This window comes from Cyanistes caeruleus, chromosome 9, assembly GCF_971803275.1.
Source record: "Cyanistes caeruleus chromosome 9, bCyaCae1.hap1.1, whole genome shotgun sequence".
Lineage (NCBI taxonomy): Eukaryota > Metazoa > Chordata > Aves > Passeriformes > Paridae > Cyanistes > Cyanistes caeruleus.
This window is the reverse complement of record NC_141709.1, coordinates 31,451,402-31,477,806: the sequence shown is the minus strand read 5'-3', so window position 1 is coordinate 31,477,806 and position 26,405 is coordinate 31,451,402. Positions and strand designations below refer to the sequence as shown.

Genomic DNA, 26,405 nt, shown 5'->3' with positions numbered 1-26,405 from the left:
TCCTGTAAAATTGATTCATGTACTGTGACTTTTTTATTTTTTTCCACTCTACGCTATGATGAAAACAGAGAAACAATTAAAAAACCCTGAACAACCAACAAAACACACACCACAAAAAAAAGCAGTATAACATAAATACAGCCTAGCACAATAACATGAATTTGAAAAATATCAGTTTAAGTTATAAAATGTAATTTGGAGGAGAATGCAATTCAAAAGGTAGAATTACAATTCACATAAAAGCTTTAAACTGCACTGCTGCAGCAAACCAGCCTTGGCACCAGGAGCTTCCATGCAGGGTACATGGGTAAATACAGCCATTATGCCACAATAGATACAAATTAGCCAACCTAGGGCAATGCTGATATTCTATCTTTAATCCCATCTTTAGATTCTGGTGCTACATCACGGTTGAATCTGGCAGTAACCCTGTGATTACATATCAGCAGATCAGTATAAAAATAATTTGTTCTGAGTTCACAGTTTTATGAAATGATAAAACATCAAAATTAGCATTCTGGCTGAAATCCACTGCATTTCCCATCAAGGCTTACACATTTAAGCAACATCTGAACCAACTGCCTATAATTACTCCTGGCAGATACTGGAGCACTTAGGCCAGCAGTAGATGCAACAGTGAAATAAATTTTTAAAGACATGCTGCAAACCACTTCAAGATGCTCAGCCCAGAAGCAAACATGTGTCCATAAGCCCAATACACGGTTTATTTTACAAGATTTGTTCACTCTTGCATAGTAAAAGCCTGAGAAGAATGACAGCCCCAAGTAATCTGTCAGTTTAAAATTAAACATTTATTTGGGCTGCAATTCCAAAAATACTCACCCCGAAGTTCCTGTCACAACTACTTAAGAGGAAGTGGGGTTGCATATTAGCTTAGGTTAAAAGAAACACTAATTCTGCACAAAACCAGTTATTTATTTATTCAAAAGAACCAACATTTTAAAATCATAATTTAACTGAGAAACACAGAATGAAGTAATAGAAATGGCTAAGAATACACATAAAAACTTCCTAACATAGAACTAGTTTATTTAGTCTCTCCTGACGCTATAAATTTATTTCTGCCACGATTCTTATCGCTGGGAACAGCTGTCCCTAAAGCAATCAATTTTCCCTGCATTCACGCTCCCATCCCAGACACCCTTCCCAGGAAAAAAGAAGTGTCTCTTTTTTTTTAATATATGCTCATGTACATTCCTGAATGAAAGGGACCATTAACATTACAGAGCCTTTAAAATTTCATTATTTTTGTATTATATTTAAATACACTTAGAAAAAAATTGACCTCAACTACTTAAGAAAATGGTCTTCCAGGATAAGAAAATACATGAGAATGAAATACAAGACCACCTTCCCAACAATGTGTCTGCTTATTACTTTCTAAAAACTTCCGAGATGACCGAGCCCTCTCCTCTACTTCCCTGAAATTTGTTTCGTAAGTGTTCTCCAGAGAAGAGCACTGGTGCTAAGTTTATTAAACTTCCTAACAAATCCCAGGCACCTCAGCAGGGAAGGAATCTGCCAAGTTACCAGTTCCTCACTGGTGCAGAGCCTGGCACCAGCGAGGAACACGGCCGTGTTGGAAGTTCTGGAGCCAAGCACGAGTAAATTCCAGCAGGTTCCTGGGGTGTGCTCCGTGCCAGCCCAGGAGCTGCCCGGGATCACAGGCGCATGACAAGGAGACAGGGCTGTGAAGGTGCCAGAAAGGGGAGCTGCACAAGGACGAGGGAGGCAGTGGTGGCAGCAGGACACCAGTGCCAGCAGCACCTGTGCCAGAGAGATGAGACTGGAGACTACATTTATGGAAATCTCCTGGGGATATGGAGAATTAGGCAAGTTCGTGAGTGATGTCTGTATCCCACCTGTGCAGGCCAGGTCACCTGAGTGCTGCCCTTTCACAGAATCACAGAATAAGCAGAGCTGGAAAGGAAACTCAAGGATCATGGAGTCCAACTCCTGGACCTGCACAGGACCCCAAGAGTCACACCATGTGCCCGAAAGCATTGTCCAAATGCTCCCTTGAGCTCTAGCAGCTTTGGTTCTATGCCCCTTCGAGGGGAGCCTGTTCCAGAACCCAACCACCCTCTGGGGGAAAACTTTTTCCTACTATCCAACCTCAACCTCCCCTGACACAAGTTCAGACTCTCTCGCGTCCTGTCACTGAACACCACCAAGAAATCAGTGTGTGCCTTTCCTTTTTCCCTCACCAGGAAGCTGTATTTGAAGCACATGGGAAGGTAGCTGGGATAAAGGTGATCCAAGAGAACAGGAGGCGCTGGGAGGATCCCACCCCAGCCCTGGGCAGCCTCAAATGCCTCCTCTGGCACTGGGCACCCCGGCCTGCCTGGGGGCTGTCAAGGGCAGCCCCGCTCCCACTGAATTACAGTGGGAGTTACATATGTAACTGCATCGTAGAGAACTGTGCCGTGCGGTAGAGAAACGTCAGGAGGAGGCAATTTGGGACAGCCAGAAGGACGTAAATCCTATCGGCTACACGAAAAGCAGGCTGTGAGCTGATTTGGAGCGATGTGACCGCTCAGCCCACGCACGGCCGGGACGCGCCGCACGGGGCCCGCGGCCGCGGCGAGGGGCTCCCTGAGGAAGGAGGCGGCGCTGATGATTAAACAACAACACGAACGCGACACCTCCTTTTAGAGCAGCAGATCCGAGCCCTAACGGAGGAGGACGGGATCCTCCGAGCGTCACGGCGGAGAAAGGGCAGGGACAGGGAAAAGGACAGGGGCGGGGGCGGGAGCTGCCGCCGCGCTGAGGCGGCACGCTCCCCTCACGGGCGGCCGCGCCGAGGGGCCGGGGGCCGCCGTGCCCTGGCCGTCATTTACTCGTGTACCCGTCACTTACTTGTGCCCCTGGCACTGCCGGGGCCGTCACAGCCCGGCGGGGACGTCCCCTGAACCCACCGCTGCCGGGAAAGGCGCCGGGGCCGGCCGCGCCTGCGCCGGGAGAGGGCGGGCAGGGAAGCGGCGGCCCCGCCGGAGGCTGAGGGGCAGCGGCGGCTCGGGACGGAATCGCCTTTCCCCCGCGGCTGAACCGGGAGCCGGCGCGGGCTTGGTGCGGTTTGTTAAACGGCTGAGAAATCGTAATTCCCTGCCCCGCTGCCCCGTACACGGCTGCGAAATATCGGGGGTCGCAAAAGCGGTGCGGGGGTACAAGAAGCCACCTGGAGACCACTAAGAACGTATACAGAATAAATATATCAAAACATACAGGCGAATAAATACGTAGAAACATATAGAAGAATAAATAAACGGGAGGGAATGTCAGGGCTCAGGACATCTCTCACCGTAAGCCTCCTTAAATGTAATGTAAATGCTCCTTAAATGAGTAAAACAGGGCTGCAGCCCCTGAGTTTGGTTTTCTGCATTGGGTCGCTCTGAGAGTTTTACGTGAAAAGCTGGAGAAATGCTGATGTGAGGAAGAAAACCCTGGGTTTAGTTAAGGTTTGCTTAAAATGGAGAGAGGATGGGGCCTTAAAATGGAGAGAGGAGTGGGATGCCTTCAAATGCATCCCTGGAAAACAGAGAAATCACAGAATCAGTGAGGTTGGAGATGAGCTCTCAGACCATCGAGTCCAACCCATGGGGCATCCATGGCTGAGCACTCCATGGTTTGGGAGCAGATCCCACCACACCCCTGCATGACCCCCCTCAACCCACGCAGGGAGGAGCGGATGGCAGCCCTCACATTCCCATCGTGTCCAAACATTCCTGGCCCCAAGGAGCCACCAGGGATTTTTCCCGTTACCCCCCAAATGTTCTACAACAGGAAATCTTGCAGCAAAAAAAAGTTCTTTTGCAACATTTCCAGAGTATTCCCACTTCGTCCTGAGCAGAAATGCTGCAGGAACAGCCTTGCTCAGGGAAAGATGAGTGTTTGTCTCGTGGTTAGAGCCCAGGGTTCGTGGTCAGGAGCTGTGGGTTCTCATTCCAGCCTTGCCACTGAATCATTTTGAGAGCTTTGCTAGTCACTTTGTACTAGAACCAGTTAGTAATTTTCCGTTGGGATGATTTTCTGATGGAAAACACTGCTTATACCAAACTGAAATCTGGGTGAAAATCGATTTTTCCATTGGGAATACCTTGTGTCTGGGCTGGCTAAGAAAGGAGATTCAACCCAAACTCTGCAGTGTTTGGGTTTTTTTGCATTACTCCAAATGTTTTGCTTTGAATAGATAGGCTAAAAAATAAAATACCCCCTCCTGACTGTAATTTTAAATCATACAGCATGGTGTGTGAATGTGTGCCCTCATGCTCTGCTTTGCTCCCCAGGAGGTCTGCGATGCAGTGAGATTTAAATTTCTCTTTCCTGAGATGTGCACATCCCAATCTGAGTCAGACCTGGCCCGTGGGGACAAATCCCAGCATAGGGCCACTGCTCTGGCCAGGGAAGCGCTCCATGCAGGGAAAGTGTAAAGTTCAGAGACACAAATGAGCTGTTTCACATTAACTCAGTGGCCTAAAACAAGGCACCGTGACTGGGGAGATACCCAAATGTTTCGTTCGACTAAAAAGCAGTAAAATGAAGCCCAGAGAAATGGACCTGATTTTGTTCCAGAATCCCATTTCTCTGTTCATTAAAAACAAATTTATTTCTGCCCTCTGTATAGTCATATACCGACAGTTTCTTTTAGTATAATACTTGTTCTCCTCCCACAATGTATTTGTAGACACTGTTGAAGTCCCTTATTTGTTTTACCACGTTAAATACTAATAATTTATTTTCTCTCATAATAGCAAGTTGTGTATTATCTGCTGTCAGTCAGAATTCATCTTTTCTGAGCATGAGTGATCAGAGTCTGACACACTGTGTAATGTTTAAATGATGTCTTGCAAGAGACTTGTATGGTGGCAGTAATAATTCCCCCTGCACTCATTTAGTTACAGACAGGCCTCAAATTTGCCTTTTTTTACATCTATATCACATTAGCACCTTGATTTACCCAGTTTTTTTCCTCCAATAAATAACAAAAGTAGTCCAGACAAACTTATGAACTTTTGCTTAATACATTTTTCCATTTTATCTCACTTCTCTAGTACTCACATGGTTTCTTTCCAAGTGAGTGGCAAAGTAAGATATTTTCAAGAACAATTACAAGTTTCCAACTTCCAAAATCAAAGTCCTGAAAATGCTTTTTATTAAAGAATCCAAGTTTAGATTATCACATATTCCCAAGCCCACATGAGGCTTAATTCATTGCCCCTTTGAAATATTCTGAAAGCTGAGGGTTAAGAGGTGTTGTATTAGTGCAGAATAATGATGATTAATTTGTGCTTTGTATCAAATGCAGGAGGATGTGAATCCTCTATAATTCCAAAATCTTTCTATAAACTTGAAAATATTCTGTGGATGTATGTGCCTTAAATGGAAATTAAGACCAATTTTTTGCATGTAGCTGTTGTAGTTTTCCTTCAAATAACCCCTCCCTCCCCACCCCTCTTCTTCCAGGATTCTGGACAGATTCACTTAAAATACACCCTTTTGTCTTTTCATTACAGAGTAACTAATGAAAATTCCGTTTTAAATGTGCTTTCTGGGAGACAGGGATGTTCTTTTTTTAGTGATTAACCAGAGCCCATATTTCAAGCAGCAGGGATAGTGCTCCAGGTAGTGTAAATCAGCATTGCCCGAGATGCCCCACAGTCCTCTCAACCCCACAGAACAATTTACTGGGCTTAGATGACAGTTGGCATCTTTGAAATATTCTCTTTTGCAGAACTAGACTAGATGTGACACTTGCTGGAGAAGAAATCTTGCATAAATCTGTCGGAAAAGACTCAATCATATTACTTCACTAGCCATGGTAACCTTTGGAGGCCAAAGTCCAGACAGGTTGAGAAATGGAGCATGAGTCCATAAAGGTGACAATTCCATTAACTGCAATCAGAGAGAGAGGTGAATGGTGAGATAAAGACAAATGACTCCCTCTGTAAAGAAAAGAAAATATGTGTGTGCAGGGGAAAGAGGCAGAATGAACATTTCCTAGCCTTGTCGGGGAAATAAAGACCCAGCCCTGCTGTTGAGATCAACACAAAATCATCTCTTGAGTTCACTGGATGCCAGTTTTGCCCCAACATCCCAACTTCCTGGTGAATGTCAAGCAGCAATGGACCTCTGAACACCCAAAAATTCCCTTTAGATGTTTATTAGTATAAAAACAGAAAGGACAAAAGTATTTATTAAAGTTCCTGCTCGTGTGTGTGCTTAGGCAGTTTATACAAGCACCTGAGGGTGGGTTTTATTCTCATTTGAAGAAGTATAGCACTTCTTCAAGTGTTACAGGAAGTAGAAGCTGGGGAATACTCTGGATGAAGTGTTTACTTGTCCATTAGACCAGGACTATTCATCTAAACAGGGAAATGGGGAAGTAAAAACCAATTTAATTCTCTGCAACAAGAAGGGATTTTTGAGTGTACAATAGGAAAAAAAGGAAATGTACTTTGGGGGATTTTTTTCTGGTTTTAACAGAAATATTAAGTTACTCTTGGATACTGGAGTGGCTGAAAAGGGAAATCCCTGTTTTAAATGCCTCTAAATATAGCTAGAAAAGTAATTCCAATTTTATCAATTTGTGGCCCATTTCCTCACATTTTGGGCAGCTCACCTTTTAATACCAAATCCAGGAGCTGATACAAATAAGTAGACAATATCTGAGGCTCCACCAAAATTCCAGTGTCTTGCCCAGGGCCTGTTCCTGCCTGCCCACTTGGCTGGACACCAATATCCTTTATTCTCAGGGGAGTCAGCCTTCCAAAAAACCACTTGGCACTCGAGTCAGGGCTGCTCTGTTTTCCTAACGTTCGTGGCAGGCAGGATGTTTTCCGACTCTGGTACCCAACAGTTGAGCATTCCAGACAGCACGGGGATTTTTCTTTTGAAACCACACTTGCAATGCCATAAGAATAAGTGAGGTTCTATGACACCGTGTGATCCTGGTGGGAAAATAGGATGACTTTGCTGTCACACAGTGATACACAAAGGGAAAATGCTCATGGCTCTTGCCACCTTTGTAAACTCTCCTTCTGTTGTGTAAATGCTGAAAAAAATCCTGGCTTAAAGTCCTGTTTTCATCAACTGGTTCCCCTCTGGGAAGATTGCCAGAAGGAGAAGACCCCCTCCCAAAATGCCTGGCCAGGAAAGCAGCCCACTGGTGCAGTGTAGCAGAGGGAGTGCTCAGTAGTCTATGCACACAGTGTTTTCAGCTAGTGAAAATGTTGTTTGTTCCCCAGAGCACACACTACAGATACCCCTATAACTTTTTTTTTGCCTATCCCTTACACTCCTACACTGAACCTTAAAAACATTATTTTAACATTAACGTTTTTATTCAAGTGATTCCTGAGCTCACTGATGCCAGAGCCAGCTCCAGCTGTGCAGCCTTTGCCTTGTGGAACAGACACTGCCCAGGGCAGGGCAGGCAGGTGACAGCTCAGCCAGGACTGGACTCTTCACTGCCCAGGAGCAAACAGACTGTCCTGGGAGGCAGGACATCTCCATGGATGCCAGAGACATCTCCCACCACAGCCCTGTGCCAAAATCCAGATGTGCAAAATCATGAAATCACAATCTGTCAAGCTGGAAATGAATTTCACAAGCCAAGCTGTGAAAATCTCCTCAAAGTTCACAGTGCCTTACATCTCCAGAAAAACAGTGAACAGAGGTTAAATATTTTTTTTCTGCAACATCCTTCCAAGGTTTTTTCCATAGGATATGACCAGCTTGCATGAAGTACTTTGTTGCAGTGGTGATATATCACACAGTGATGCCAAATCCAGTCAGTGTGGGGAGGATTGAAAAGGCTCAGCCTCCCTCCAGGCAGTGTGTCCTGATGCCATTCCTGGCACCTTCTACAAAAGGCAGATCTTATTTTGCCCTTTGAATTCCAAAACTGGTGAACACAGTCATAGGAGGCAATCAGTCAGGATCTGTTAATTTATAAAAAATATAACTGTCTGTTCTCCAAGGGTAAGATTAACTGAGATCTGTACTTCCCAGATTATAAACAACATACAGCCTTTCTCCTTAACTCATTGCAAAATGTACAAATATCCCAACACCAGCTCTGTAATCTTTTAAAATCTTAAACGGAACAGGGGCTCATTCCATTGCATAAAATGAAGTTTGTAGGATCATGCAGCTACCTGCAAATCAAACACAGATAAACCAAACAGCACAAGAAATGGGGATAAAGTCACCTTTTATGTAGCTGGTTCCTCCAGCAGTGAGATTGTCACGCTCTGTATACAACCCAAAACAAATTGTCTGTTTAGAATTAAAAAAGACTTCCAAAAGTCTTGCCTCCAGGGAGATCATTTTATACCACAGGGCAGATTCAGCTCTGGTGTAGGATTTCTGATTTTCATGGAATTGCACCATTAAGGAATTTGGCCCAACATCTTGCCCACACTGATGCAATTCAACTTTTAAGGGACAACTATGGGGTTTCCTCCTAAGTCAGGCCAAGTTTCTGGAACAAGGGAAGTCTGTAAAAGAAACCGTTGGAGGGATGTTTTAGTCTGGCATTTAGGAACATTCCCATATTAGAAAACGTCACAGGATTTATTTTGTATGTCTTGCACGTTAGAATTTCGTGCTTTTTCTTCTTTCCTTTCAGAGACATTGTCAGTAGGTGGTCATGGCAAAACTGGATAAACCCCAAAGAAATGTAATGAAATTATTATAGATGGACTGAATAGAAAGACATTTGTGGATCCAGTTTGTTCTGCCTCATCTTTGTTATATAAACCCATTTTCCATACTTAATGTGTTGCCTGAGCTTGCAATATATGATTAACAGAATGTCTGCACCACTCAGGATTCTGGAGAAAAATGTGAGATGTTAATTTGCCAACATTTTAGGTAACTTTAAATATTCTGGGCATGACTGATCTCACAGAGTGCTTTGGATTTATGCCTTGCATGACAGATGGAAATCTGAATACACACACTGATGCTGTCACTGATGTTGAAAACTTCTGCACAGGAACAAAGAGCTGTAACACTTCCCTGCTCCTGGAGCTAACCTGGTATTTCCTAAAACCATGCAGCTCCACAGGTCATGGCCCAGCAAGCAGGAGTTTCCCCAGCTCTTCCTGCCAGCGCTGCAAGTACCGGGCACCGTGACGGGGTGGAAATGTGATGCTGTCAAGGGTCTGGGGGAGATTATTCCCTTCCCTCTGCAGTTGTTTGAGCTGCCCAGACAGCATGAAGCAGATACTCATGTTCTTAAGGCTTCCTGGGAAAATCAACACTGTCTCAAAACCATACTAGAACCAAAACTATGAAAAGATTAATCAAGAGGTCAAGAGGGAAGAAGGATGCAATAGCTTGTGACAGCAGTGAGCTGGTAAATGATGTGCTCAATGCTGAGCTCTCTTGCCAATCAGAACATTCAGGACATCACATCAAAAACTCCTTTGGATTACTGACATAATATTTGAAAGAACATGGAATACTATAGACTTTTCTACTTGCATTCTTACACTAATCATAAAGCCTCAGTATAAATCAAATGGAGCAAATGCTCTCAGTAAATTAAGATATATAGAAAAATATGTGTAGGATATATTTTAATGTGTGTACAAGAGATACAAAAACCTTTGGTACAGCTGCAGTTCTCACAAGCAGAAGAATGATCCTTCTTCAGGCATTCTTTAATATCCCATTCTGCTTTGGTAACCTCTGGATTTTACAGTTTGTCTTTCCATAGCCATGATAAGACCATCATGGCTTTAATCAACTTTTTGGGTCATTGGCCAGTCAGAAAAGCTAAAAGTGAAATAAAAAAACAAGACACGACAAAACTCAGAAATACTGGACATATTTGCCATTTCTGTCAGCCACTGCTACGAATATTGTGATAAAGCAAGATAAGAAATTGAGGAAGGAAACAAGTGGTAATTATTTATGCATTCTTATTTTAGAGTATTTTATGTCTGATTGTTTCAAAATGAGGAGGAATATATGACTGGATATGTAACCCCACCCTCTCCAAGAGTTGCTGGGATCATTGTTTGTGAGTGTATCCAAACACCAGAACAGTTTCCTTACCTCCAGTCTGTTGCAGTCATGGGAATGCCATGGGATGTTCTGGTGGACACCTCGTCCCCATGGTCACAGCATACACTGGGAACTTGTCATCTTGGGACATATGGGACTGGAAAATTAGAATGGCACATAATTATCCCATATTTCCTTTCATGGAATCCTGGCCACTGAGGGTCAGCAGCTAAGAAGCAAATCCATGTGCAGGGCATGACTCTGCCATAGTGGTCACAGGACCTGATGTGTGGTTGCTAAGAGCACAATCTCATCCTTCCTGACCACTATCACAATCACCTTGAATGCCAAGTGCCCTGCTACAACTTAACTCTGGTTTTTGTCCTCCTTACTTTATTGCTTTTAAATAAACTGGCAGCTCAAAGTTTCATCAAAGTTGTTTCATATGCTTTTCTGCTTTAAAAATCCCTTCTGAGGATTATCTACTCAACACGAAGCTTTAAGAAATCACATTGATCTGGAATAAAAAAAATATCTGTTTGAGCTGTTTTGTTTAATGTTAGTGGAGGAAAGAAATCTCACATAGATCTGTGGATGTGACTGTTTGCCATCCTTTGAGAGAATGAATGTTCTAAGTCAGCTCAGTGGTACTTGTGCAACTGAGTTTCCAACACTGAAAACTGACACTGATACCATGACCTGAATAACTTAAAATTTTGAACCAAGAGTCATGTCCCCCTGTAAAAGAAACACCTCCCAAATTAAAACTCCAACTTCTCCATTTTGAGCTAAAAAACCCTATTTTTCCTGTATGTTGCTGTCTGTATTGGGCTTCAAACAAAAATGGGTGAATGCAGAGGAGGAAGCCTGATGTACAGCAGTTAAAATATATGGAGGATTTGAGGGGTTTTGGTACATCAAAACCCTTCAAAGCACAATATATTTGTAGTTTGGTATTGCAGGCATTTCCCTACCCACTGCAAGGTTTAATCTGTCATGGAAGAATACATGGAAGAATATGTTGCTCTCAGATGACATCACAGGCTGGTCATGTCCTTGCTACGTTAACTTATTCTCAAGCAGAAGAAAATCAGTGTTACCTGTGGTGGGGGGTATCCTGGTTAGCTTGTTCTCTTTCATTTTACATACTCCTATTGGAGGGAACCAATTCAGAGGCTGAGAGTGGTATTTTTGGCCTTTAAATCATGGCTATTCAAGGTAATCCATATTTTGCAAATGGCCCACAATGTTATCTTCATTTGTTACCTATTGCCAGATTTATTCCATAGAATTTTGCATGGATCCCAGAACCAGGGAGGCTTCTGGCTGAAATTCCTCCCACCTCAGCTCCCAGCAATCCATCCCAGCCTTTTCCAGTGTGTTTAGTCTGAAAAACCCCACGTTGGGACTCTGGGTTAAGCAGCAATGTTTGGGACACCCACTTGATATCCTTAATATTGGATGACAGGAAAGCAGGGGCTGGAATGAGCCACTGCTTTTGGTTTGCAAGGTCCTGAAGCCCTGAGCTGTGGTTCATGGGGCTCTCTGCTCTTTGACAACACTTCCCACCATGTGTTCCAGCCAGGAAGATGGATGTACCTTAGTTAAAGTGAGTCATTCACTGAACCTGGGCCAAACTTTGAAGCAAATCTGGGCCAGTTTACTGCCTCAAGAGGAAACCTGGTTTTTGCATGAATTAGATGTGAAAATAAGCAGAGCCTGACTGACATCTCCTCTGAATTCCAACTGTAAGGGTAAAACCCAGAGGGCATGAGCCTCAGGCATGACAAAAATGAGGAGGGGAAAATAAGGTTTCCTGTCTACCCTGCAAGAGCCAGAGAGACACATGTAACTTAGGGTAAATTGTTAATGATTTATACAGTAATTAAGTAATGTTTATAGAATGGCTTACATATGTAAATGGCTGTAAAGATGCTTACGATTTTCCTGCGCTCTCCAATTAAACCAACTTTCATTACAGAACAAAACAATTCCATCCCAACTTGTTACACCAGTTCTTTAGCCAGGCAGCTTTGCAGCCACTGCTCCCAGCTCAAACTGGGCTATTGTGTTTCTCTGAGGAAACTTCTGTGCTGGTTTGTAGTTGTTTTAATTCCATCACAGATCACATTCTGTTTAATGATAATTTGATTTTGCATTGCAAGACCCAGATGTACATTAGGAGGTCATAACCTTTCCATTTATCTCGTAAAGTAACTATTTTTTCCCTGAGTTCCATCAGGTTAAAACAGTTAGCAATTTTTCTCCTTGAAGTGTCCCTTCAGCTTGGCCAAGATATATAATAGATCAGTGTAGCTACAAATGCATTACAACATTAGTCATCAATTAGTTTTAAACCATCGCTGTAATATATCATTTATCCAGCTTGCTGTAGCACTATTGTGAACATTTAATTTTTTAAAGGCATCTTGATTTTTTAACCTGACGGCTGCATCCCCCTTTTGTCTCCTGTACAGACATCTCCTTAAGGAACAATAAAAATTAGATTTGTTTGACCTGCACTCAGGGTTCGTTTAAGCGGGATGGATTTTAATTGCTCTGCCCAGTCTACCAGACAGCTTTTATGTAATATTCCAGACATTTACGCACTGTCTTTTCCCTTGCTGTAAGCAGGTGTGTGTGCCCACAAATGCCTGTAAAGCAGCTCTTACAATTCATTTCACATCTCTGACAATCCTCTGGGAAATTGCTTTCTCTGAGATACCGTTGGCATCAAATTAAGGCCTCCGGTCATTGCCACTTCTTCCCTCCTATTACCATTTCCTTTTGTCTTTAAGATTCACCTTCTTGTGTGGCTAATTCTAACAGGATCTCGCTGAGGATTGTGTTCCTTGGGCTTGTGTTGTCATTATATGGCACAGGTGACTCGTCCCTGCATCTCCCAGTAGTGAGAATGGCTAAGGGCCTTACCTGTCTCTCCCAAAATCTCGGATTGTCCTTGCAATAAGATCTACAATTTGAAGAGGTTTGGAATATAAGACAGCTCAAACTGGGAGCAGCAGGTCTGTGCCACAGTCCCTTGGTATCTTTTAGGATCTCTAACTTCATTTAGGAAGTCACGCGAGGAAGTTATCACAGCACTGACTCAGAGCCGGAACACCCCGGCTGCTCTGCCAGCTTCGAGTGGAGGCACCATGAGCTCACATTTGCTCAGGATGAACCTTATTTGCTCCAGCTGCTCCATCAGGGAGAGGAGAATCTCATGTGGAGAGTTCTCTCCCTGCTATCTCTCCCCTTCCACTTGTGATACAATCTGAAGTCCTCTGTTTTTCCTCTTCTCCCCATTCCTAAAAAGGAAGATTTGCCTGTCCCGTGAGTTACCAAATCAGCACAAAAAAATGGGCCTCCTAAGCAGTTCTTTGTGCCTACAGCTGGTTCTGGTCTCCTCTCTGTTGGACACACACATGCACTTAATTCCCAGTTGTGCTGGATGCCTATTAAAAGAACAAATCTACAAGTGAGGAGGGTCTCTTCTGCCGTGTCAATGGAAGTGAAATACGTAAATCTCCTGCATGCTGAGGCAAATGAATGCTCCAAGTGCTTGGGAGAACAGCTGGGAAAGAAAATAAACAGTTTTTATTCTGCTGCAAAGTGTCACGGATCCAACTTGCTAAGCTGATCCTCATGTGGCACGTTGTGCCTTCTCCACGATTCTGCCTACTGCTTCCAGGGAGGGTAAATCAGAGTGCTCAGTGCTTCAGCCAGCACAGAGAAAGGCACAGATCAGCTTCTCCCACAGTGGTACAGCCAGCATGGTGCAGAGCAGCAAGGGAGCACCAGAGGGGAAAGGACAATTCCAGCCAGGGGCCCTGGGAGGAGTGGAGGTGAAGATCATGGTGAGCCACAGAGAAAGCAGAGAACAGAGAGATCTGCCTGTCTTGCCAGCCTGGGAAGCCAGAAGAGAGTTTGGAATAATCTTCCTCCATGCCACTGCATTTCTCTCTTTTTATCTGCTAGTGGTAAATCCCAGTCACTTAGGAGATGTCCAGGAGTGAGATTGGTATGTGATGATGAGAGAATCACAAAACATTTAAAGAAATGAAGGGTTCTGTAGGAGACTGTGGAAGGAAATCCTGTTTTCTTCTATTGAAACTGGACAGAATTGCACACTTGACAGAACAACTACACAGCTCAAAGAATTCACCTTCCACTTGGCCTGCCTGGGCCAGCACCCCAGTGCCACCATAAACACATGGATGGCTTCCCTCCATGAAGAAGTTTCCTCATGAGAGAGGAGCAGTAGAACATGGTCACTGATAATTGTGCCATCAGTGGAAGAAATTCAGATGAGGCATTCACTAAGGGCCTTAGAAGACACTCGAATCTGTGAACACAGATTGCACAGATTGCAGAATCTGTGAACACAGCAGTGACATCAGGAAAGGGTTGGGAGGTCCAGCACACTTACTTTGCATGTGGACACATAATTCTTAATTTCATATTCTGTGGGCTTTTTTCCCTGGGGCTTTTATATCCATCAGTAAGCCATACCAATATTTTTTACTTCCCTGACAGAAGCACTGAAAATCAGAACCCATTTATTTAGTACCAAACAAATGCAGAAATAAGAGCAGGCTGTAGCACTAGAATACACATTTGTAACCCTCTGAGGACCAGATGCAGCAGAGCTGGAACACTTAGCAGCTGTAATGTGCACCGAGAAGTCACATTTGTTCAAGAAAAGCCACATTACTTATATTAATTGGATGTGTCCAGCTCATCCTGAGTCCACTTAAGCCTTGGCAAACCTCTAGCTCTGAGCATAACAAAGGTATTAATACTGATATTCCTTTATATTATCCCATTTACATAACGACTCCCACCTTTGCAGACTAATACTTATTCTTTGGAACACAGAGAACTTTTGACTCATATCTGGACTGAGTTGCCAAAATCTCCTAAATTTAGAGATGCTTGGAACAAGAAAGGGAGTTTGGTTCAGGCCCATCCACAACAGCAAATTAAACACAAGTCATCATCTGTGTGAGTGACATTTTCAGCATGTCCAGAGCCTGGCAGGAGCTGACATTCCTTCTCCCTGAAAGATTTACAGAATTTGTGCATTGAAAAGCATTGAGGTAAACCCTGGTCTGAGGCCCAAGTGCATAAATTAGACCTGTCCCCTCCCTTCAGTAAATTACAGACGTACACGCCGTAGGTTGGCTCGCTGTGCTCTTGGCAACTCCAACAGCTCTGTGAGTGTGTGTTCACAGAAAGGGAGTTTGTGTCATTCTCACACATTTGCATTTTATTTTCTGAGATTTTGGTGCAAGGAATTTGTTGTACATCATTTCTTCCCTTCATTCACATCAGATACTGTGTTAAACAGGCCGAGGAGAAAGAGTAATATTGAAATGTTGGTACGTGCTGCATTTTCCCAGCAGAAACTGTGTCGCCTGCACATCACTTTGGTTTAAATGATGTAGGTCAATGTTAGGTCAGCAAGAGATGCTGGATTAGCATCTGAGAGACTGAGGACCTCTCCTCATTCACAAGTCCAGATCAAGAAATGGCATTAAAGCTTTGTGTACAAACTGCCTTAGAAGAAAGGATATTTCCTGAGGCCAACCAAGTGCTCACCTGTTCCTCCAGCCCATGGTTTATATGGAAACCAAACTGGCCAGTTGGCAGAATTACAAGAGTCTGACACTACCAAACTGCTTCTTCAAACACTGTCAAGGTTTTTATGAGCTGCATGTTTGCAGAAGTCCATGTACCTGTGAAATAACTGAATCACTGTCTTCCATGTGTCAAAATGATGCCATTTCTGGGCTGTTCCATCTTCCTCCCACAGACCTGCCACGTTTTAGGTGCAATGCATGGCCTGAAAACCCAAATATGTGGAGCAGCTCAGACTGGCTCTAGAGAAGGGACACAGTGAATGGCACTTGAAACCCCAAAAAACATCCCAGAGGGATGCAGCTCACTCCAGGCTTTCAGCCTCCCAAACTGGATTATCTGTGTGAAGATTTTCTCAATGACCTGAAGAACCAGTAGAATTTCATTGAAGGCTGAAAGCTTCATGTAATCAAACAACATGAGAATTCAGGTTTCTAAAAAAACACCAGTATTTTGAGCATACTGCAGGAACTGCTGCTACAAAGTTATGCAAATTCCAGATCTTCTGTTTCTGTAAATAAGAATTTTCCATGCAAGAACATACAGAGGAGACAGTCATGTGCTCTAGCCTGAACAGGGATCAGGAAATTCAGGCTCTAGTCCAGCTCCATTCAGACACTTCAGCTCACTGGCTTCCATTTTCCATGGTGAGACCGAAACAATGGTAATAAAAATCACAATGAAAGCAATTGAAAAATATTTGCATAATTATTTAGCATGTGTTTGCATGCTTTGCATGTTAAACAAGGGATTGTTCCTCATCCCACACTCTCAGAACAGATAGGGAAGTAGAAAGTGTGGAGCTGAGTGGGAACAAAACCTGATGTGTGTAGAAGTAAATTCAGTTCTGTAGGAAAACAAGCTGAAATGTGTATTCAAGAGAGACTAAATATTAAAAGATTCACAGCCAGGTGGAAAAAATGAGGGAGTTCACATAGAGAACAAAGACTGTGACACAGAAAGAAGGATGGAAATAATTGTGGAAGAAGCTTGGTGGGCCAGACTGGAAATACTGGTAGAGCTGAAGGTGGTATGTGACAGATGAACAAAGGATCAGGATGATGATGATGATGATGATGATGATGATGATGATGATGATGAAGAAGAAGAAGAAGAAGAAGAAGAAGAAGAAAGAAGAAGAAGAAGAAGAAGAAGAATCATCCATTTTCTGTTTTCATGGATGGAAGATGAGTCCTGCTGACTCAGGGTGAAACCCATACAGGGACTGGGAGATTCCTCTGCTGCAGGGCAAGGGCCACTGGGAAACCTCGGTTATCAGGGATCTCAGCCACTTCCAAAGCCAAGCACCTGCCTGGGGAAGATATTGCTCAACAGACCTTTGATATGGCACATTTAGCAGCAGGTTCAACCAGTAGTTCATTGAACAAAGCATTCAAGGCAATGGGACAAACCCACATGGGAATAAGCCTGAGTCACATCGTGCAGGAGTGGCACCCCTGAGCTGAGCCCATCCTGGAGCTGTTCCCTCTTCATCCATTCAGGATCTGCCACAGATTGAGTTCTCCATCTGAAATACCAAGCTCTCCCTCATCTGGGACAATTTTACCACCCTGATTTTCAGACACCACTTTATGTGGACATGGCAGATGAAGTTTCCTGAACACTCACCCAGGGAAATGAAAATATCAGCAGGAATTAACAGAGACATCACCTTGGCAGATTTAATTTACTGTGTTCCCTCGGTGCTTTGCCAACTTTCAGCTGAGGCTAGTTGTATGATCTGTTGAATTAAACTGGGGAAAGGCTGATTTGAGAACAAAAAGTGGAGCTGAAGAGGAGCTGGGGGTTCCATACTCAAGGAAGCAAAATTATAATCCCCTATCAAAAGACAAATATGTGATACTCTGGCACTAAAATTCATAAGAGCATCATGAGTTATAAATAAAAAAAAAAAAAAAAAAAAAAAAGACATAAAGAAAAACAGGGTAATCAAACCATGGGAGAAGAGCAAGAAAAACAGCTGGTTCAGATATTCATATTGACAAAACTCTGGCTGGATATCAAATATATCCCTTCCCACCCCGAAATCCTGATGGTTTCAAGGGAGCACAAACATCCCTTATCATTCTACATCATTAATTGCCAGTCTTATTCTGTCCAGCTACCAGAGCACTGACCTCTGAATGCAGATACAAGTGGTCCTTCTCACCCTTTACCCCACAGTACAGCCCTGTGGGTTCACGTGGGGAGAAACATGACTTGCCATATGGAACGTATCAGTCAAAGTATTTTTATCTTACATAGAGGGCCATTCATGATCCCCCACTGGTTTTTGCCATAAAACCAAGACAAAGTGGGGTTGTTTCAGCACTGTCTGATCTCAGGGAATGTGGATGGATGTCCAGTTTTGCTGCTGTCTGGAATAGAATTTCTTCATGCAAGGAGCACGTTTAGCTGTCTGCAAATTCCAGAGATGTTTTCAGTAGAAGTGCAAGGTTGTGCTACCAAAGGAGAACATGAGCCAAAGATGTTCTATTATCCATATCCTATTAAAGGTCAGCCAGAGCTCTTACCTCAGTGCTGTAATGTGACCAGAAACTTAATTGAAAATATACGAAAAGGTTATTAACGAAGAGATGAAACCGTAGTAAATTTAATATAGCCCGCAGAAGGACTCTTGCTAGAAAGAGAAGGTTACATAGATAGATAGATAGGCCTTTAATTAAGGTGTATTGCTGGGTTAAGTGTAAATTTTCCAAGCAAAAATGAAGATAGAAAACTGGTAATTGCTTCCAATTTATAGTATAAAAATCAGTCATATTCATTTTACTTCCTATGACAGCCTTACTTAATTCGAAGCTTCATTCACTTAATTGGAAGGGAGAATTCTTTGAGTAAAAACATAAGGAATTGAGAAAAGAGACAGGCAGATTGCAAGAACTGAATGAACAGCACTTTAAATGAAATTATTAAAACCCCTCATCTAAGATTCTCAGTAGATTCATGTTTGCTGTCCTCAAGGGATATTTATTATCAAAGCTGAGTAGGAAAAGACTGGGAATTATATCAGGAAAAAATTTTTTCTAATGCTTTCTTGAAAATTGAATCTGAAGAACTCCCTGCTTCTATTACTGTCATAATTTCTCCATGTCTCAAAGTTAGTGTAAAGTAGAAATTCAAATATTTCTCTCATTGACACCTCTTGCAGCTCTGGTGTCACCTGTAACACAAAGGTTCTCTTGTACAGGAACTACATTTACCTCAACCAAATTCTCTTTGTTCACAACAGACTTAGAGTACGTTCAAGGAGGGCTTCATTGTGAATATTCACACAACTTTCTTTGCATAAATCAGTCACAGGGAAAAAAAAAAAAAGCCTTCTTGAAGCGGTGTGTCTTTGTGGGTTTAGGAGTTAACCGGTGGTGATTAGGAAACAATCCGTGGTGGCTGAGGTGGCAGATAAGAAGCAGAGATGTGAAGAGCTGACATTTAAAAGTAATAGTCCTGGAGAATACCGGTGATTCACAAGAGCAGATATCAGAATCACTTGATGACTACTGTTGAATAATAAGTCTGCATCCCTTTCGTTGCCCTAACGAAGATTGACTTCTCAAGGGGGTTTTGCTCCTCAGGGTGAATATTCAGAGCTTCATGATGTGTAACTGCCTGCTCTCCTTCCTCTGACAAAGCCCAGCACAGGAGGGCTTCTCCACATTTACTGTTCCTGGACAGGAGATAGAATTCTGGAATTAGAATCAGCCAAGGTGCACGGAATTTTAGTCCCTCCATGCATAAATGAAAACCATCACGAATGCATTCCTGCTGTGGGCAGTGGGTTCTGCCTCAGGCAAATGCATCAGCAGCACCATTCCCAAGTCTTTTGGGGATCCATTTAAGCAACCACCTGAAAAGGATCCACAGCAGAAAGTGGGGAAAGCTGAGGCAAAGAAGATACTAAACCTCTCTCTGTCAGAAGCTAAATGAAGAAGTTAGGGGAGTTACTCAAGGAATGGTTTTGGTCTACATCTCTGGCTTCTGGAGGGAAGTGACAAGGGACACTGCTCCATCAATTGAAATATGAGAAGGTTAAAACGTCCAGATGCAAATCGTTCAGAAATATAAAATAATCATGCTGCAAAAGTAATTAACACTTTCAACTTTCAAAGGGCTGAGGAAGCTTTAAGTAATTAAACAGTAAGGTTAGAGTAATTAAAACTCAGATGTTTGGTTGCTAAGGGGAACAGAATAATAGACTGAATTAATTATCTTAAAGAATTCAAGACTAAAACACTGAAACATTCCTATGTTTACGTGAAAGGAATGAGCTCTCAGTATGTCAAGAACATTGAAGGTAGCAACAATAAATTTTTATCTGTCAGCAGGAAGGGAAGATAGAGCTCCAGAAAGCCCAGGGAGGATTAGGGAGAACAGTAGACAGTTGACAGTGAAACACAGACAAAGCTGGGAACATAACTATAAAGTGCTTGAGGAAATCCCTAAATCCACTGGTATTAAAGCATTTACAGTGACTTTTCAATTTCATGGCAGCCTCACTATCAGAGAGTTCTGTCATTTCTGACAGTGGAAGCAGGCTCAGGTCTTTGAGTCAAAAAAGCTTTAGTGAGGTTTGAAGTTACTCCATGAAACAATTTCAGATGATTCCCAAGATACAGCCAATAGCTACCAGTGAGCCTTAGCTGGGAATACAGAAACAAGTTTAAAAAAGGTAAGATAAAGGATGAAACCGAAGCATTTCAGCTGCTGGATAGGGAGCACACACTGTCAGGGTTCAGTGATACTTTATCACAGCAGCAAGGCTTTCCTCAACCTTTGCTTCTGCCTCTGAGCTACTTCTGCCAAAATTTGTAATTACACCCAGAACTGGATCATTGAAATAACCCAAGTAAAAGAAAAAATTGAATAAAACCCAGGGGATTGTCTATTTTCCTTAGTCCAGATTATGTCCATGATGTAACTGAAAGCACAGCTCCACACTCAGCTGGACTGGCACCAAGAGGAGCCATGTATGAGGGCAGAAATGAACTTCCAAGAGAAGAATTTTGTTATAATGGCTTCAATGATTTTGTTTTCAGTAGACATAAAATAATTTGCCTTCAGGAAAAGAGAAGTGAGATCACTTCCATATTCCAAGGGGAAAATGAGCATCCAGGTAGTTACCACAAACCTGCTGAAATGCTGGGAGTTCACAGCCCACCTTCCCCTTCTCACTGAGAGGCACAGAGCAAGAACATTATTTTGGCACTAAAAGTCAGTTCTGATAAATATTTAAGAAATAAACCCTAAAAACAACTTCTCTGATATCTGAACAAAGTAAGATATGAAAACCTAGCAAAAACTGAAGAAATGTAATGGAAACTCCTTTTGCTGTCAGTAAGAGCAGGGTCTAGATAAGCATAAGAAGGGAAGAGGGTTATTTCAGGGAACAAATGTCCACAGATCTTGCCCAGAGGGGCAGACCCAACTACTCTTAACTGGAAGTACCCCCAGTCCCACCCTGTACCAGTTCCTTCAACAAACTCAGAGCTGTTACACCACAGCTCCATCCTGCAGTGGTTGTGACAGGACACAGCATGTGTAGGGAAATGCAGCTGTTAACATGAACTCCTCACTGCATTTCCTGTACATGAGACCTCTCTTACCTGATCCTTTTGCCTGTTTGTCTGCTCTGACACAACCATGAAGTTCTGGATCCCAAAGCTCACCCAGGCCCAGGAGTTACTGCCCACCCAGCTGGTTCAGGCACCATTTCTCAGCATCCTTCTCTCATCCCCTCTCCTGCCTCCTCTGCATCTTTGGGCCTTTTCATTTGGATCTTTCATTTTTAAACCTCTACTTCTTCCAACATGCAGAGTCTTTACCAGCATGGTGGCACCTTCCCTGTCAGTGTTATAATAAGCTGGAAGGCAGGAGTGATTTATACAATCACCCCTGTGCTAAGAGATAACTGTGTACGTGGTCTGAGCTCTCATGGACAGTGCACAGAGCAGGAGAGCAGAAGCCTGAGCTCATCCTGCCCCTGACACCCAGCTCAGCCTCAGGCCAGCTCCACAGCCTGATCCCAGCCCTGCTGAAGTCATCACAAAGGGCTGCTGGATCTAACAGCACAGGATGAGCTCCTGCATCTCTGCTCTGCTGCTGTCTCAAGGTGTCTCTAGGGTGAAAGCGTGTGAAGTGTTTTCAAAGATTTCAAGTACTACAGTTGTCATCCCACAATTCTTATTCATCCCCGATAATTCCTGCCTGTGGGAGTAGGCCCGTTGGCTCCATAGTCGTCATTATTTGTAACATTTCTTGTATTATTCACAACACATCTCCTTCTCTGACATACTTCTATTAATTTTAGCAGTGGAACATTTTTAGCAGCAAGCTTTACATATTCAACAGATGCATGATATAATTAACCAAGAAATGTCGTAAGAAACACAAAGAAAATATTCTTCTCATTATATTCAATATTTAATTGTTCACAGTTATTCTCAAGTCAAACCTTCTGCTGCTCAGAGAGAGTTGTCACAGATCACTTACATTGTTTCATGAGGTTTTTTTTAGTGAGCCTAAGAGCTCATTTTCTTAGTTTTAGACTTTTACTCTATCAAAATGAAAAAGGAAAATCACACCCTAGATAAAGCTGTGGCATTAGTACTTTACCCCTAGTTTTGAAAACACTCTGTAAGGATATTTTTTACTGCATCACAAAAAGGTTTGCAAGTCTTGTCCTATACTGAATCTACCTGATGAAAATTTCAGCAGCCCCATAATGATGCCAGGATTTACATCTTCAAAGTAGGTCTAGAACAGATAAGGGTTTGGCCAAGTTTGCCAAAGTTTAATTTTATAATTAAAATGGGGTTCAATATTATTAATATAATTTAAGAGTGGCCCAATTTTTTTTACTTCATTATTCTAAAAGTTTGAATTGCTCGTTCTCTCCTCTGCCATCCATTCTGTGCTGCTGTTACTACAGAATGAAGCAGATTTTTTTTCCTCTAGGAAAGAGACTCACAGGACAGAGATTCCCAAGGTGGTCTGTAGAGTAGTTGTCTTCTCTTTTTCTATTCCAAAAGGAGTGGTAACAAGCCAAAAATCTGCTACAAATGCCACCTATAAAGAGAGAAAAAACAATGCTAAGACACCCTGAGTGTATGGGCAGACTGGAACAAGGTTAAGTGAACCATTGCTGGCCTCCATGGAATCTGTGATTATGGACCTGTGGTCCTTGGGACATGGCAGTGTATCAGTAGTAGCTTTATCTTACCTAACTTCAGCTGTCTAACATCAATAAACTGCCCTTTCCAGATTCTCTACATGTTTTGCTGAGTGTTAGGAAGTGCTATTAGGAAGCAACTTCAAAGGACAACTCATTTCAGCCCAGCAGAACAAAGTGAGGGGGGATGAGTCAGCTCTCGGTGCTTATCCCCTCTGCCAACAGCTCAGGACTTGGATGGGTTGTTTAGGCTGAATGCTTAACTTCACATGGCTCGAGCTGGGTGAAGTGAACCACACTCAGATTTGTATTCAACATCAAATCCTGCTGCTTCCCACAACCTGAATTATTTTAGTCATCAGGTGCCTTAGTCACTGCCTTTTGCTGTTTTGTTCAAGGAGCATTTATGGAGTAAAAAGCCTTTCCTAGAAATGAAAAGGAGAATGCTTCTTGCATTTCTTACTTTGCTTCTGGTAGCCCAGTTCTCCCTGCAGGAGGGGGAGGTGTGGGTGGGCTCTGTGTGTGTAAGAGACGCCAGTGATGCTGCAGCCAGGGAGGAGGAGATATTTCCAAGAGCTTCCTGGCAAGCAGTTGGTCATCCAGGCATCAGGAGAACACAGAAATGGGATGACTTGGCAGCCAAAGCTGTGCTGGTTGGTGCACCAGAAATCAGCACTTTCTACAATGTAAGCAGATTTCCCAGTCCTAGGGAATCTCAGCAGCTGCTGGGGGTGTCTGATTCTCTCACGGACCACTGAAAATCTCCATGTTGGATTTTGAAGATGCAGCTAATGGATATCCTGGTGACTCAACATGAGTCAGTCCAATTAAGAACTGAATCAGGCTCTCCAAATATTCCCATGAAGCTCTTCCTCTGAAGACTTCAAAGTGCATTACAGAGATTCAAAGTGCTAACGAGGATAATCCAATGATGATATCAATGCTGGCATGACACAGTGCCCATGTGACCAGGGACAAGTCCATTTAGAGACACTTACTGCACATATTTAGAAGCCACACAGAGATTTGGACTGGAATATATTAAAGATTGCATCTTGACAACCTTCTCTGTGGAATTCTGTAAACTGGTTGTAAAATTTTGTAGAAAAAGCATTACACTAACTATGGCACTCTGGGGGCTTTACTACAATAAATACCTGTCCTGATCCATTCTGGAACATAAACTGAGCTTTACTGCTCATCTAGATCTGTTGTCTGAACCATAAAGCCTCTGTTCACAACTTTCATAGAGGTTGTATCTATTCTGCAAACCCAGAAGGAGAAGGGCACAGTTTAATCCATGTTCCCTCAAGCTGTGTTGCTTTTAGAACCCTCCCTGACATGGCACTGTCCCAGCTCTCCCAGATGATGCCTTGGAATACATCAAAGTCCAAGGATTGTTCCCTGTAGACCATCTGGATGAGGCCACCTGCTTGGGATGCAGGAATGGGGGAAAGAGCTGAATCGTGTGGGTGCCAGTCATGATACACTACTGTGTGTTTGGGGTATTTTATCTTCTGGCCATAGCCAGAGGGACCAGGGAATAAATGGTCACTCATCCTGAGGCACTGAACTACTCTTCCCAAAAAAAGGACTGAAAAAAGTCCTTTGGTGAGAGTGTGCAAAGAGAAAGCTCCTGGCTTTGGGCAGGGCTTGTCCCTTGCCGTGGCTGAGCTGGGGACGGCCGTCTCCTGGGCTGCCATCCAGCTGGATTCGGCACCGACTCATTCACTGCAAAAAGCAGAAAAAGAAACAGGAAAAAAGGATATGAGGTTTCCATGGCTACTGGACTGTTTACTTTCTTCTGACTGTTATCACAAATTTTGCCATCCAAACAAGCAACAGATGTCGGAAATAACATTTGGGTTTGGTGAGCGTTCATTTCGGATACGCCAAGGGGAAAGGTACTGACCTGGAGCCCAAGGAAGTGGCACAAGCTCATCAGTGGGCAAAACATAAAGAACAGACACACAGATTCTACACACTGGGCTTGGAGCTCTTTTTCTGTAGTGTTTCCTAATTGCATTGAATGTCTACATTTCATGTATTTTTTTGTGATGGCTGTTGAAAGTAAAAGGTCAGGAGCAACCTCAGAAAACATGAGGTTTTCTGGAGAAATGGTAAAAACTTTGATTTTAATATTCTATAACAATGAAGAGCAGAAATCAAAGCCATGTAATCAGTTCCTGTTATCATTGATGCTGGGGTGCAGAACAGGTAATCCTTTATTCATTTATGATGTATTCCAGAGCAACAGGTGGAAGTACAAGTAATGCTTCTGTGTGTCTGGTCAGCTTATCATTATTATTCAGATTACAAAATACAGCTTAAGTGGAAAACACCTCAACAGTTTTCATTAACCAATAACCAACCTTCTCCTTGCTTTCCTGTGATTGTGTCATCCTATTTCCCTGTTTCAGCTCTCCACCCTTGTCCACTTTTTGGAGAAACACCTGGATCCCATCTTTGCTACAGAGCTTTTTTCCTTCACTCCCCTCTTTCAGACAAGTTCATTTCTTTAGCATACCAGCAGCATTTACTGAAAGGTTCTGTAGAGAATTTCATGCCTCTGCCCAAATTTCCAGCATGCAGTCTAAGGACTTTGCTAAACCACAATCTCAGTGCTGTTGATTTGGTTTTCTTGTAAATCAGACTTTTTATTCACAGTATAATAGATCAAAACCCCTAGAGAGTTTCCATAGATGTCTTTGCTGGCTAAACAGGCTGCACAAACCACGAGCTACTCAACAGTTAATAATAATCAGCTTCTTCCCCCAGCACTTGGTTTGAAAGGACTACAAGCTCTGAGTCATTGCACAGTTGATTTGAGCTTAACCCTAATAGCTCTGTTATGTCCTGGCTTATTCCTAAATCTTCTTGGAAGCAGGAGAGTGTCAACAACAAACTTGTAAGGTTTAACACACTTAACACCAGGTAAACTGCTTTATCTCAATTGAAAATATCAGTAGTGTCCTTTCTGCTACATCACTGAGCTGTAAAGTAACGCCAGAGCAGAAGCATGTGCCTGCTGGTATATGCCTGAAGAGGTTCTGGGAATTAATTCTGCTTTGCAGAACTATTCCAGTTATTCATGTGACTCAGCGGCGGAGACCGGGATCTTCCTGCACTCCAGGGTGACGTGCTGATTCAGGCTGGTTCAGCAGCCCGGCAGAGGAGGCACCTTATCAAAAGAAAAGCCCTATTTGGGGACAGGCTCTCCCAGCAGCTGGCAAGGAAATTTCCTTTGCGCTCCCTGCGCTGCTCCGGTGGGGTGAGATTAGCGAGTTATTCTTAGAGCTGGATGATTTTCTTTACTCTGGGTAAAAAGGGAATCGTTCTTTTCAACCAGTAGGTTATTTCTGGGTCCTGCTGCTGTGATGTGTGTCCAGATGTAATTCCAGGGCTGAGGGCAGTGTCACAGTAGAACAGTGCTCTGCATCTCTGCTTTTAGTCATACCTGAGGGGATTTCAGCCACACTCGGTATTCAAGTTTTATTTATAAATGTTATAGAAAGGACTAATACATGGCTGACTCTTGTTACAC

At 43.0% G+C, this 26,405-nt stretch overlaps 1 protein-coding gene and 1 long non-coding RNA gene across 15 annotated transcripts in view; one reads left to right on the top strand and one right to left on the bottom strand.

Annotated features, from left to right (window-relative positions):
* FGGY (FGGY carbohydrate kinase domain containing) overlaps positions 1 to 26,405 on the bottom strand; it is a 279,434-nt gene that overhangs the window by 122,703 nt on the left and 130,326 nt on the right. For 4 of the 14 annotated variants that reach the window (XM_086841676.1, XM_086841677.1, XM_086841675.1 and 1 more), the window contains 2 exons: positions 22,661 to 22,758; positions 10,087 to 10,192 (listed from right to left, as the gene is read on the bottom strand). Coding sequence is in view for 2 of the 14 variants with exons in the window: in XM_086841673.1 (XP_086697799.1) it covers positions 22,661 to 22,758; positions 24,526 to 24,589 (162 nt within the window). In the remaining 12 variants the exon portion in view is untranslated. Of the gene's footprint in view, positions 1 to 2,880; positions 3,062 to 10,086; positions 10,193 to 22,660; positions 22,759 to 24,525; positions 24,593 to 26,405 lie in introns of those variants that run through there. The other 10 variants (XR_015273696.1, XM_086841681.1, XM_086841674.1 and 7 more) reach the window with 7 other exon arrangements.
* On the top strand, positions 5,535 to 5,980 carry LOC147651755 (uncharacterized). The gene is made up of 2 exons (XR_015273702.1): positions 5,535 to 5,643; positions 5,753 to 5,980. It is a non-coding gene; the product is annotated as an uncharacterized LOC147651755 (long non-coding RNA).